Source organism: Scylla paramamosain, chromosome 10 (assembly GCF_035594125.1).
Source record: "Scylla paramamosain isolate STU-SP2022 chromosome 10, ASM3559412v1, whole genome shotgun sequence".
In the NCBI taxonomy this organism is placed as follows: domain Eukaryota; kingdom Metazoa; phylum Arthropoda; class Malacostraca; order Decapoda; family Portunidae; genus Scylla; species Scylla paramamosain.
The window spans coordinates 27377296-27392129 of record NC_087160.1 but is presented as its reverse complement, the minus strand read 5'-3'; the positions used below and the strand labels follow the sequence as shown (position 1 = coordinate 27392129).

The 14834-nt window shown below is 33.6% G+C and overlaps 1 protein-coding gene across 3 annotated transcripts in view; it reads left to right on the top strand.

Annotated features, from left to right (window-relative positions):
* LOC135104461 (unextended protein-like) overlaps positions 1-12111 on the top strand; it is a 123780-nt gene extending 111669 nt beyond the window's left edge. Inside the window, exons 16-17 of one of the 3 annotated variants that reach the window (XR_010270451.1) lie at positions 6684-6760; positions 11577-11715. Coding sequence is in view for 2 of the 3 variants with exons in the window: in XM_064011929.1 (XP_063867999.1) it covers positions 11577-12029 (453 nt within the window). In the remaining variant the exon portion in view is untranslated. Of the gene's footprint in view, positions 1-6683; positions 6761-11576 lie in introns of all 3 variants that reach the window. The other 2 variants (XM_064011930.1, XM_064011929.1) reach the window with 2 other exon arrangements.
* The last annotated feature ends 2723 nt before the right edge of the window (positions 12112-14834 follow it).

Genomic DNA, 14834 nt, shown 5'->3' with positions numbered 1-14834 from the left:
TATACAAAGCATCAAAGATAAGTTCAATGAGCTTGCATTATATTGGAAGAAAAAAAAAAAATAAAAATAAAATATATATATATATATATATATATATATATATATATATATATATATATATATATATATATATATATATATATATATATATATATATATATATATATATATATATATATATATATATATATATATATATATATATTGTGTGTGTGTGTGTGTGTGTGTGTGTGTGTTACACATATGGCGTACACACATAAGTAAGGTGTATTTCTTGTCATTTGTGTAAACTTGATGACATCAATACCTCTGATAGAACTCACATTATGAATGAATGGACTCGTAAGGAGACACAAATTTAAGTGATCAGCATTATTTCATTTGCATGATTTTATGTTTGAAGTTTCAGGACTTTTACAATAATTAGAATCTAGATTTTAATACAAGTTGTCAATTAAGACTTTCCAGAGACACTAAAGCCCAACAATATTTTACATTACATATCTCTTACCTGTGTGAATGAACAGTGGTACAACTTACAAGTAGATTCACTATTTACTGATTCTTCAGTACAACTTACAAGTAGATTCACTATTTGTTGATTCTTCAGTACCATGATAGTCTAGAAGGAGTGCCATTACTTTTTGACAAACATCAAAGGTTTGGTAGGTTTAAAAGGAGGCGCAAGCATGATGGACTGAAATGACGTGAATGTAGCATTCATCACGGAAAGTGAACCTTAGGGAGCTGAGTTGCTTCTGGAATTCTGAGGGCCATAAACTGAATTATAATCTGGTGTACCTTTATTTGGATATTTCTCATGGAACATTCAACTTGTTAAAGCATTCTCATCACAGTGTACTGATAACTGGTATTGATAATATTTACACAAATTAATTAAGAAATTAATAAAAAATAAACTTGTAGTAAGTAGTTGTAATGTTTCAACAAAAAACTAGCTGGTATCAAAATATGTTGCAGGAAAATGGCAAATTAATAGTCACCACAAAAACTCATATCTATTGTATTTATGTATTTGGGGTTTCTTAGAGACAGAGGGAAGACTCCAAGTAGTTCCTTGTATCTTGTGTACCTGAAACAGATCCTGATGGTATAGGAAAATGATCTGGTTAATGATTTGCAGAACATAAGGAAGCTAGTTTATCAAAAGTGCTCATAGGTACATTACAGGTACCCATATGCAGAAATGCTGCATGAAATGCTTTGAATGAAAATATTAGGGAGTTTGTGCTCATAGAAAAAGTGTAGTTTGGGAATAAGATGAACATACCCCAAGAACAAAAAAAATATGAAACAAATTTAATTGGATGGGATTTTATCAAGATAGCAGCCCAGTGATGTGTGTAATGGTTAGTGCATTCTGTTGATAACTGAGAGATCCTGGGTTCAAAATCCTGGCTGGGTGGAACCAGTTTGGGAGTATCAGTTTTCATGCTGTATCCCTCTTTACCTTGAAGAAAGTAAGTAGGAAATATGACCTGGGAAGGTACAACCTTGCAATTCATCAGGCCTGACAAGTGTAATGCCTGACCTCCCTCTTGGGTACTTGTTAGAAATAAAGAGAAACTGGTCCAAAGGCAACATGTAGCCACAAGAGACCTTCACTGGGGATCAGACCTCTAGGCTGGAGACAGAAGGATTGCACCTTAAACATCAGGATTGCAACAATCATCAGGTCTCAAAACAATTTTAAGGCTTTTCTGCTTCTGGTTACAACATGGCTTCCTCCTTCCATTTAGATCAGCTTTTGATGCTTCAGTTTTCTTTATAACCAGGGTGTACCAACCTCCAACTAGGGCACAACCAAAATACATTCAGTACATTGAAATAATGAGCAATTGATCTTGAAGCTCAAATGAATCTGAGCCTTGGTAGAAAGGCACCTTGTTGGGATCAAACCTGGGACCTGATCATGATGTACCCTGTGCTCTAGCAAGACTGTGGGCCTTTTATGCCCTTTAGTCAGGAATAAAACAGAAGGACAGTGCCTTAAATGTCAGGAGCATGATGGTTATCATGTCTCAAGATCATTTTGGAGCCCTTTTACACAAGATGTCTGAAAACCAACCTCCTCACAGAATCACATTAGCTGATGATGATAACCATTTTTTTGAGCTTAGTGTTGTATGTATATGATTGTTGTCATGTGTGTGTGTTGTGAGTGAGTAAAAGGCCAGTTGTCCTACTTACATTTGCAAGTCAAGGACTTTTTAACATGAAGCTCCCTATTTTCATAAACAAGACAGACATAGTGCTGTAATTCAGTCATGCTGTTTTTTTTTTTTTTTTTTTTTTTTTTTTTTTTTTTTTGTGTGTGTGTGTGTGTGTGTGTGTGTGTGTGTGTGTGTGTGTGTGTGTGTGTGTGTGTGTGTGTGTGTGTGTGTGTGTGTGTGTAATCCACCTGATTTACCTGTGATTGTCTGCTGGACACCCATCCAGCCATTCCCCTATGGAAAGAGCTTAGTGACATGCCCCACAGTGGGACAGTGAGGTCACAACCCTAACCATTTGGTGTATGTGTGTGTGTGTGTGTGTGTGTGTGTGTGTGTGTGCGTGTGCGCGTAAATGACTGGAAATGGTTTACATCATTCTGTGCGAGATGAACACATGAAAAGTGTCATAGCATGGGAGCCACACCATAAGCTCTTGAACAAGGTTAGAGTGTATGGGATGGATGGTAAACTTTTAGGCTGGATAAGGTCATGGTTATACAACAGCTGGCAGTGAATTACAATTAATAGCTCTAAATCAAAGTCGAGACAAGTAACTAGTACATTAATGATCTAGATAAGCTTAGTAGTGATAATGGTAAATTTAGGGCCAGCATGAAGATGTGTAGGTTAAAAAGGTTGGTTTCTGATACAACCAACCTGTAAACAGACTTAGAATGAATGGACTAATAGATGGTAAATGCAATTTAATATTAGGAGCATTAAAATTAGAAAATCTTTTTAATAATAAGTTAATTTAATTTAGTAATTATTTTTAATTAAAAGTAGAAATCTTTTTAGGAGCATTAAAAGTAGAAATCCTGAAGTAATGTTAATGTTGTTTTTGACATTTGTCAGATCATATAAATTATTCTTTGCAGATCTGGTTCTCATGTTATAGGAAGAATGTAGGTCTGTTAGAGTCAGTACAAAAGAAAATGGCTAAACAGATACGGGGGATGAGAAATATTCCTTACAAAATGAGATTGAAGCTTCTGAATTTACATTCCTCAGAGAGATGTAGATTAATAGGGGAGTTGATATGGGGTATGTTAGTGGTATAAAGGATATAATAAAGATGACAAAACAAAATCCTCACAGTCGATTAAGAAATAATGGGCTCAAGCTTGATAAAGTTAGACTTAAAAAAAAGAGGTAAGAAGAATTTTACTTTCAAATAGAGTGGTAGATTAATGGAATAGACTCAGTTGTAAGGTTACTAGTGCTGAATCAATAGTAAGCTTTAAAAATTTATTGATGAGGATGATTGGTGAAAGACGTAGGCATGCATAGGTCTGATGACTTCTTGGAGCTTCCTTTGTTTTCTTATGTTCTTATATATTTAATGTTCAGTTAACTGGGGGTCATAAAACCAAATAGTATGGACCTATTCTTATCAATTTATGAATAATAATTGCTTGCAGTTGATATATATATATATATATATATATATATATATATATATATATATATATATATATATATATATATATATATATATATATATATATATATGAGGACTTTATATAGTGTGTTGCTTTAACCTTTTATGGTATGAGTTTTGCATGCTGTAAATAATATAACTAATTTTTGTATTCCTGTACATACAATATATGTAATTGCTTATCCTTAACAGCTTTAACTGCCAGTAACATTGGAGCATCTCTCATTTACCTAGTTACTAGATTTTACAGGAGATATTCTAAAAAAACAGTTTAAAATCTATTTATCTATATATCTTTGTTTTTCTATATGTTTATCTGTATATTTAGGTGTCTGTCTATCTCTCTCTTTATCTATCAATCTGTCTGTCTCTCTGTCTATCTATTCATCTCTATTTTTATTTGATACCTGTCCCTAAGAACTCCTACTTTGTAATGACTGTGACACAAGCCTCTTTCTATCCAAGTGTGTGTCCTCCTTCCTTTTGCGCTCTCATCACCTGATTCTCCTTTCTATCCTTCCCCTCACATACTTTGTTATTCTATCTCCCATTTCATTTAAGGTGGTCTTCTTGCAATCATCACAGTTACTATACTCATAATGCTTTCTCTTGATTATTTCATTTTCTGCCATTCTTTCTAGATGGCCAAATCACCTTATGGTGTTGCATTTGATGCCTTCAGTTACCTACATCCACACCTATATATCCATATTCATGCTCAGATCCATGCACACACACACACACACACACACACACACACACACAGTCAAAACTAAATTACAAGTATAGGGCCAGACAAAATCCTTCTATAAGATTATGGAAGTTTTTTTTTTTTACTGAAAAATTTCTTATTCTTTTTTTTAAGACCTCTGAGAGGAAAAATATATCCAAAGAGGTAAAGAGATATTTTAGGAATAGTATCTGCCTGGCAGCATTGACTGCACCAGGGACTTGGACATAGAAAAAGACTCAGCAGTCAAATGTGCATGCTGTGGAGATTAATTATCCGAAAGGCACTTGGAATTACAAAATAGAAGGAGGATAGCAATGAAAGTGTGTGTGAAAGATGTGGTGTGGGAACTTATGCAAGTGGAAAAGAGTGTGAAATGGTGAAATGAGTGGAGTTGAGATGGTTTGGCCTTATTGAAAAGAGAGAGATGAGTTTGTGGAGAAAAGAAATTTGTTGTTGAATTAAACAGAGGATCTCAATAGGAAAATAAGGTCAAGTGGAAGATGGAAGGATAAGATAAAGGAATACATGAGTAAATTAGATGCTACTAGAGGAGGAAGGCTTTAGCAACATATAAGGAGTGCAAAGAGAGAGAGGTAGAAGATCATCAGCTGTAGCCACTCCTTAAGGGAACATTCTGGATGGAGGGAGGCATGAGGGACTATAGGTAAACAAAAAAAGATAGATGAAAATTGAGCCTTTGCTCCTTATCTCTCCATCTAATAATACTTATAGTAGTGTTGATTGGTGTTCTTTGTCTGAAAAGACAGAGCTTTATCCTAATTAGAGCATAATTCATTTAGATTAAAGACACAGAAAATGTCACTTTTGCTTCCTTGTTCATACAGACAGACTTTCCACACATAGTGTAGCAACACAAAGAAAGCTTACCAGAAGATATGCCAGTTGTTATTAGGTATGTGATACTTTTTAAAGTTTCAAGCAATGATACTACAGTAACAAATCAAACTTTTTCTATTTATGAACTTACAGAAACCTGTCATATGCATAGTCAGATGCGATAATGAAAAAAATTATCACAATAACTGATAAATCGATAATGATAACCTTATCAGTGATAACTGATAATTGATAACTGGCGATAAATTTATCACCTGAAAAGATGATAACCGATAAATCGATAAATCCAAAATCTTAATATCTAGTAATAATATTGATAGTTTAAATAAAAAATGGATAAAATCCAAATCTTTATCTTAGAAAACTTAGAAAAATCATAGAAAATTAAAATCCAATGTTTATCCTGTCTCTTCACCAATGAAAAGTTACCGGTATGTTTTAAGTAAAATAACTACATTTGATTTCGAGTTTAAAACTTCAACATGCTCATGTACCAAAACTAAAATTATTGATTATTGCTAGTTTGGAACCAAAAGTACCAGCGATACCAATGAATCAATAACATGGGAAAAATTATTATCAGATAACCAATAACTTGGTATCATTATCATAATAAATTATCACAATGATGCTCACCTGTGGTCATATGTAATTGATGACAAATGACATCCTAGCTATACTGTGTGTCACAGTGCTGCAGAAAAGGCACTGAAGGAAGACAGTGGTGGTAATACAATACATAGTAGTAGTAGTAATGGTGGTGTGGTGGTGGTGGTGGTGGTAGTGGTGGTGGGAGTGATGATGATGATAGTAGTAGTGATGGTGGTGAAAGCACTTGTGATATTAATGTGGCTGTAGTGATGGTGATAGCAGACCTCTCTCTCTGACAGTATAGGCTTAGCACCAGCAACACAGGTGTTGTCAGACACAAATGTGATCTCTTCTGAAAGATTCAGAATCTTTGGAATTTCGTTTTTTTATGTATTGGTTCTTGATCATCCCATATTGTATAGTTTTGGCTTTGTTCCCAGATTCATCCTTCTTGTGTTCAAAGCTTTGATGATAGAAAGACAAACTTAATCCCAATAAAATTTAATCATTTATACAGTATATGTTCTGCTTTAATATACAAAATAAGGAGTGCTTTTTTGTATCCCTTGAAAATATGAGTGAAAATTGTCTAATATTTGACCATGAGGAGATACCTAATAATATAGTTTTGCAGACAGATTTGTTAAAAGTGACTTTATAGTTTACATGGGCCATGAGGTAGAATCATTCTGCATCAGTGATTTAATCTCACATGTTATATTAACCTAACAGTGATGAAGCTATTCCATTAATTTTACAAATATTATGTGTAATTCAACTTGAGTGCTAGCACTGCCCTATGTTGATACCTTATCTTACATTTCAGTTGCATCAGTATACCTAGCTAGCTGCTTGATGACTTCCTAAAGTTATATTGTATCCCGAGGTATTGGAAACATGGTGGTTGGTTATTCAGTGTTCATGTTTTGCACTTTGGTGTGGTGTGTGTGTGTGTTGTGTGTGTTTGTGCTTACATGGCTTGCCTGTGTGCTCTGTGTGTACCTGCTGCTGCTGTACTTGAGATTTCTTTAAGCAAAGCTAAAGCCAACTGGTGTGCTAAATTGTATTCATTATTTCCATAATGAACTGGATTACATACCTAACAGTGCATGGGTGGACAAAGCTGATGTTGTGATGGAATGTGAAAGGAACCCATTCTCTGGATGTCAAAATGCAGGTTGAACATAACAGTAGTTTGTGATCTTGTAGTTTGCCAGCTCTGATGGTTTGCTCTTAGATTATTTACATTACAGAAGGCAACAGACATATAGTATTTAAAATGCCACCCTCTGGTTGTATGTTGACAATCAATAATTAATTTACTTGCTTATTTTTACTGATAGCCATAACTTTTAATAAAAACTATGCTTGGAAAAATGTCAAGGCTAGACAAAAAGTGTTTGAGAATTCATTATTCCATATTACTGAGTTTTTGAAACTCAGGAATTTATCTTTGAAAATTATAGAAAATAGTGTGAGAACACCAGGGACATTCTGATGGAGGATAATATATATATATATATATATATATATATATATATATATATATATATATATATATATATATATATATATATATATATATATATATATAAACACACACACACACACACACACACACACACACACACACACACACACACACACACACACACACACACAGTTTGCAACACTCATGATTAGAACTCCTGCTTATGTGAATGTCACATTGCACAAATTAGCAACTTTCTCCTTCTCAGCCTGAAAAAATCTGCTGGGAGAAAATAGCTACATAGCAACTTAGGTTAGTCCCTCATGTTTTTGGAAGCATAGAATAATGGATTCAGTGTTTGACATATTGACATAAGGGAAAGTTACCTTTTGTGACCGCTCTTTGTTTTGGCTAATAAAATGGCTGTGTTTGTCTTAAACAAAGTGTTCTACTGAGGTGATGTGTGATGCTTGAAAAATATACAGGCCATGATTACATACTGTGAGTGTTAAGGTTTCACTAGAATGATGAGACAAATTTAAAATGACGCTGCATAACTTTTGGCAATTAAAAGACTGTAAGTGCATTGGTGAAGAAACTGAGTGATGAGGGATGCAAGGGTGTGCCTCACCACAAACATTTTGGTGTGCCCCACCACCATGTTTGTGGTGAGGCACTTCCTCATGTCCCTCATCACTCCATTTCTTCACCAACACACTTACAGTCTTTTCATTGCCAATAGTTATGAGGTGTAGTTTTGAATTTGTTTCACCATTTTAGTGAAACATTAACACTCGTACTATGTAATCGTGGCCTTTATATTTTCCAAGCATCACACATCACCTCAGTAGAAAACTTTGTTTAAAACAAACACAGCCATTTTGTTAGCTGAAACAAGGAGCAGTCACAAAAGATAACTTTTCCTTATGTCAATATGTCAAACACTGAATCTGTTACTCTATGCTTTCAAAAGCATATGAAGGACTAACCTAAGTTGCTATGTAATTATTTTCTCCCAGCAGATTTTTTCAGACTGGGAAGGGACAAGTTGCCAGTTTGTGCATTGTGACGCTCACATCAACGGGAGTTGATTATTATCCTCCATTAGAATGATACTTTTTTTTATCTCCATAGGTGCCTCACTGCAGCAGCCATAACTAAGACACTAGTTCAACCTGTGTATTTCTGTGACTGAATGCTTCACTTCATAAATTCTGCATCACATGAGTAAACAAGCTCCCTGTAGATATTACTGAGATACTATAAATGCAATTTAAAAGATTTTGTGACTTATGTTGTTTTCAGTTTTATTATAACATATGATTTACTTCATTTCAGTTTTTAGTTTCTTTTGCACAACAGGCCTCAAGAGTCTGTAACATTCCTGGGTGTGATTTTTGATACCCTCAAAAGACATTTGATGAGAACATATCACATACTTGGTTTACTGTAGTACTATATGTATACTAGCACTCAAGTATCTGTTACTATAGTAAGACCAGCCTAATTTAGCTGCCAGAGTGGGATCAGGGTGTGGGTGCACCGCTGCCTTTTTTCCTAAAACAAAACCAGGTTGGTCGCCTCCCACAGGACATGTGGCAGGTGATTCCTGGCAAGGTGAGGTAACCTGCCCCTTGCTGTTCCCAGTGAGTTCAACATTTTATTTTCATTATCATCCATTTTTTGCTAAGTAAATTGTATATTTCCTGATTATAGTCTTTCAAAAAACCATATAAGTATATAATGTACTTGTCTACATTAAACCTGGTGTGAGTTCATAAAAGTAGTATGTCAGGATGAGGTTACTGGCTCACCATGCCCTGGGTCAGGCTGGGTGGGTGAGTGTTGCCCTTCATGATGAGTTTAATATTTTTTTAAATTTCCTGTAGTTGTATTCTTTTAGACTACCTTCTATATAAAGCAATGCATAACACAGTTACCCACCTTAAAACAACTAGGTATAAAAGTTAATGAGGATAACATTTTCCTAGCATCACTGTACAATATTTATGTCACATTTCTTTGTTGATGTATAGACACATATGTATAATAACTTAGATTTTTGTGGGATATTATAATATTTACATGATAGCATATCCATTGATTCTCCATTTTACTTCTACCGCCTTTTAGATGTATCACAGAAATTACTTGGCAGCACTGTACTCACATCCTGATCCTACCTTAGCTTTCAAATAAGTCTCTTCTTATTATAAATACCTTAAATACTCATGGTAGTCAGATTACCATGGGCAGCTTTTCGCTCAGTTTTACAACTTTTAGCACTGGTAGCTTGTCCACCCAAGTGGCCTTTTGTGTGTGTCTCAGATACACTCTTTGACTGAATTTAGTTGAAGCATATTTTAAAAGTAATGTTATACTCAGCCACAATTATCAAATACCTACATAGAGTGTAAATCTAATATGATTTTATTGTGTATTATTATCCCTTGAAATTTAATTATTCCAAATCAAGATATATAGGACATTCCTTTCTCTCTCTCTCTCTCTCTCTCTCTCTCTCTCTCTCTCTCTCTCTCTCTCTCTCTCTCTCTCTCTCTCTCTCTCTCTCTCTCTCTCTCTCTCTCTCTCTCTCTCTCTCTCTCTCTCTCTCTCTCTCTCTTTCTTTCTCTCTCTCTCTCTCTCTCTCTCTCTCTCTCTCTCTCTCTCTCTCTCTCTCTCTCTCTCTCTCTCTCTCTCTCTCTCTCTCTCTCTCTCTCTCTCTCTCTCTCTCTCTCTCTCTCTCTCTCTCTCTCTCTCTCTCTCTCTCTCTCTCTCTCTCTCTCTCTCTCTCTCTCTCTCTCTCTCTCTCTACTGTTACTGAATTCCATTTACAAATATTTATTAAAGCTGTATGTGTTGAATTTAGAAATCATGTTATGGTTCAAATATGTATTGTAGAGTGTGCTTGTGTTTGTTTGCGGGTGTGTGTGTGTGTGTGTTTGTGTATAGGTATGTATGTGTGTGTATTGCATGCCCAATCATGCACCATAAAGTATAATTGTCTAAAGTATATGATAAAGTTTATATAAAATCTAGATTTATTGGTTTATGAATTATTTTCAGGCAGACAGAATCTTAAGTATTAGTGTACAGTCTTTCACTGAGATACCCAACTCTTGTACTTCATTAGTGAATAAGAAATATTCTTAATATAATAGATAAGTGAATGGCAGAGTGTGTGCTGTATAATGGTTAAATTACTAAGTCTGGCAGTGCTTTCTGCTAAAAAATATATGCTGCTTTACAGAGGTGAAAATGCTTATGGTGGTGGATGGCTTGATGGGAATTAGAATGGGTCCACTGACTTGGGTGATTCTTCTGCTTGACTTTTACTTTTCGTTCTTGAATTTGGGGTTAGTTGTGTTACTGCTGCTGATGTTTAGAGATGCCAGCTATTGATTATAATGGAATCACTATCAGCAATAAGACTAGGTTGCAGAATTTGTGTTATGCAATAGACAGCTTAACCAGGCATACAGTACAATACAAGAATTTTTTATTTCTGTTACAAACCAGTTTATAGACTATGCATTTCCCCTTCACAAAAGAATCCTTTGAAATATGATTCCATACAAAATTTTGTTCTCAGGAGAGGCATATTTGTACATAAGAAACAAAAGAAAACATGCACCAAGTTGAGATTTATTTTTATTTATTTATTTATTTATTTATTTTTGTGTGTGTATTTTGTAGGCACAGTTGTGTTTATAGAGAAAAAAAATAAACTGGTATTAAGTGAAGCTTCTGAAGGAATCATCATGCATAGTTAATGGGCAATTAAAAAATTAAAGTAGAAGAGCAAAGTATCTTTGTGGGTATCAAGTTACTGTAGTAATGTTGTGTGCTCCAGCTTCAAGTGATTCTTGGTAATGAATGTAGAGTCTGGCTAAAGGATATAATTATAACTTGTTGGTTATTTTTGCAGATGATTATTATGCCAAACATTAGCTTTGATACTGGTAGCAAGTGTGGGGAGTGTGTGTGTATGTCTTGGGAACCTTACTTGCCATAGGCTCCTTATTTTCTATTTGCCTTTTTGTAGTTAAATACATGGTTTTCTTTTTTCATAATGAGAATACATTATTATAGTCACTAAAACTATATCCCATTTCCTTTTTCATAAGAAAATAGAAAAATCTTGTGAAATGATACACAAATAGGGTACTTTATATAAATACTATTAGTTAACATTCTTAAAATAACTAAAATACAACTTTTCTTCTCACAATAATGTACATCTTTTAGGAGAATCCTGGTATAGCAAATGGATCCACTGTAAAGGCCTGTGATGCTGATGACATAGAGATGGCACTCCACAACCTGCTGAACACCCCACCTGTCACACAGACACCCACAGCTGTTTCTCCAAGTAGTGGGGTGAAGAACTCAGTCTCTGTACCTGGAACACCCATCACTGCTCACAGCCAAGCTGCCGTAAAGCCAAACAGCAGTGTTGTTGACTTGCAAGATGTACCTGCATCAGCAAGCAGTATTAACATGAACCCATCCCTTAGTGAAAAGGTCTCAGAAACCAATAACTTGAGTGCCAGTTCTGTTGAGGATAATGATGATCAGAAAGTGATGGGACAATCAGAAGTGATGCCTAACATGAACCGTCATGTGAGCCTTGATTACAAACCCAGCAATCTTGATACTGAAGGTGTCTTACCTCTTAAACGAGAATCTTCTTTCTCCTGAGGTTTAGCTAATGAATGATGTATTTGATTCTCATATTACATATACACTAAATATTGTAATTTTGGAATATATTATTAAACTTTTTAAGTAAAAAGCTTAGGAACATGAGTCTTAGGTATAGATGCCTCAGTACATGTATATAGCGATAGAATATAAAATTAAGCTAACAAATAAGATGCATGAGTTCATATATGAAATCATTACACTAACCATTGTAGTTCATTATTCATATGAATATATATATATATATATATATATATATATATATATATATATATATATATATATATATATATATATATATATATATATATATATATATATATATATATATATATATATATATATATATTTTTTTTTTTTTTTTTTTTTTTTTTTTTAGCAGGAACTTCAACCCCAAAATATGGTGAGTCATTGAAGTTACTCATTTATTTTCCCATTCTAAGATAATTGAAAAGAATTCATGGATTTTAAGCATTAAATTGTCTTAGACTGGAAGAAGAGAAAGTCTGTAGATCAAGTTTTAACCTTTTATCCATTTTATTATACATGATGTGATCAGTACTAAGTCTCCATGTTGTAGGTTGCAGTATATTAATGGCAAAACCATTGAATATATTTACAGATGTTTTAAGCAAGCAATACTATGGAAATCACAGACACCTCACATGTTAATAAAGTTAAGGATTGTATGTGATCCTTCATTAGAGATCAAGCATTCAGCATTTACATTTGTGGATGTATGAGAGTGATTAGTTTCAAAACTGTGACTGAATTCAGAAGAGTGCTCTGTGGTAACTTCCATCTTATATATATATATATATATATATATATATATATATATATATATATATATATATATATATATATATATATATATATATATATATATATATATATATATATATATATATATAAACACATACATGCAATACATAAGGGATGTCTTATAATATACAAAACCTAAGGAGATTATTTTTTTAATAATTTTAGGCATGTTTTCTTCCATAGTAAAATTCCTACCTCAATCATTAAAAAGGCATCAGACTGTCACTTGTTCCACTCTGTCTCCATTAATGATAAAGTGTCAGTTGACATTCCCACATCAGCCATTGGCCACTGAAGGACAGTAGGTGGTGGCCAAGATCATTTGAAGTACTCAGAATGATTGAGGACCTAAGGGAAGACAAGAACATGGCAGGTTAAGGATGAGACTACTCACATTATGGGAAAAGAAGGGAGACCAGTGCTATTCAGATAATTTTTCTGTAGTTAATGGCAGGAATTTTTTTTTCTGGAGAATGCCTGTTTAGAATGACACAAAAGTGATCTGTTTAACTTGTATATTATAAATAGGACACCTTGTGTGTATGTGTAAATAGTTTATCCAATATATATATATATATATATATATATATATATATATATATATATATATATATATATATATATATATATATATATATATATATATATATATATATATATATATATATATATATATATATATATATATATCTGTGTGTGTGTGTGTGTGTGTGTGTGTGTGTGTGTGTGTGTGTGTGTGGGTGTGTTTTTGTGTGTGTGTGTAAAATACTGTCCCAAAGAGCTTTACAAATTCTCATAATAAGAAGGATTTCTATTTGTAAAGTGGTCATATGTATCAGTGTCAACAATATGATATTGATGAAAATATATAAATTTGATGGTTTCTTGTTTGCTGTGAGTGTATTGTAAAGAGGAGTTAAGTTTCTCCGTACAGAAACCTAAGTATGAACAGCCACCATCGCTAATTTTACATGTTGGAATAATGTGACATTGGTTAACTCTTTGAAATCTGCTGCTGTGATAAATAGTTCTCAAGTTTTAATGTAAATGAATTGAAATGGTGCATTTTCAATATTTTTTGGTAATTTTTGCAAGTTGCTATTCCATGATCTTCACATAAAATCTATTGCATTTCTCATATAATGTGCTGCACTCCTCATTCTTACCAGTCCATGGTTGAGAGCAATATTGATGACTACTCTGTAGTCATTAAGGAAACTGTGAAACCTATTTAAGATGTTGTTCCTTGGAATGTATCAAATTTCAGAGTAGCCTAATACAGGTGTGCATAGGCTATTACTTGGAAATATAGTACACTGAACTCAGGGTCAGAAATTATTTTAGAGTGAATTAAGACATGTAGACTTTGCCAACCAATTATCCTGACCACAGACATTACCTTGTCTTTCTGGAAGGACATATGAACCACTATAAGACAATATTTCTCATCAAAATTTTACAGCAATTATAGTTTTAAGTTGATGGATTTCATCATTGATCTTTTAGTAAAAGTCATGTGAATGGCACATAAAGAAATTTCAACACTGAATTGGTAATCGTGTCTGTGATGAGATATTGGGTTAGATGCTTTTTTCGTCCTCATAAGAACAGTGTACATATGATACCCAAGCAAGTTGTAGTTTATTGCCATTTACCATAAGGGAAACCTTTCTTTAGCTTCATCATCAGTACATATATATATAATAATAGTTTGAGCATGTATACATACTTTACCAGATATATAAAGGAAGAAAGTCTGAACATTTATTGCCTACAATTTTGGGGGTTTATGATTTAATTTTCTTATGGCATATTTTATTCAAACTTATTTTAAAAGTTATTTTAATATACTTTTATTAATATATGTAAATGGCAGTATGAATTAATTTTGTTATCTTTTAAATTAAATTATGTATCAGTTCATTGGTGTATTGCAGTATGTGTGTGTGTGTGTGTGTGTGTGTGTGTGTGTGTGTG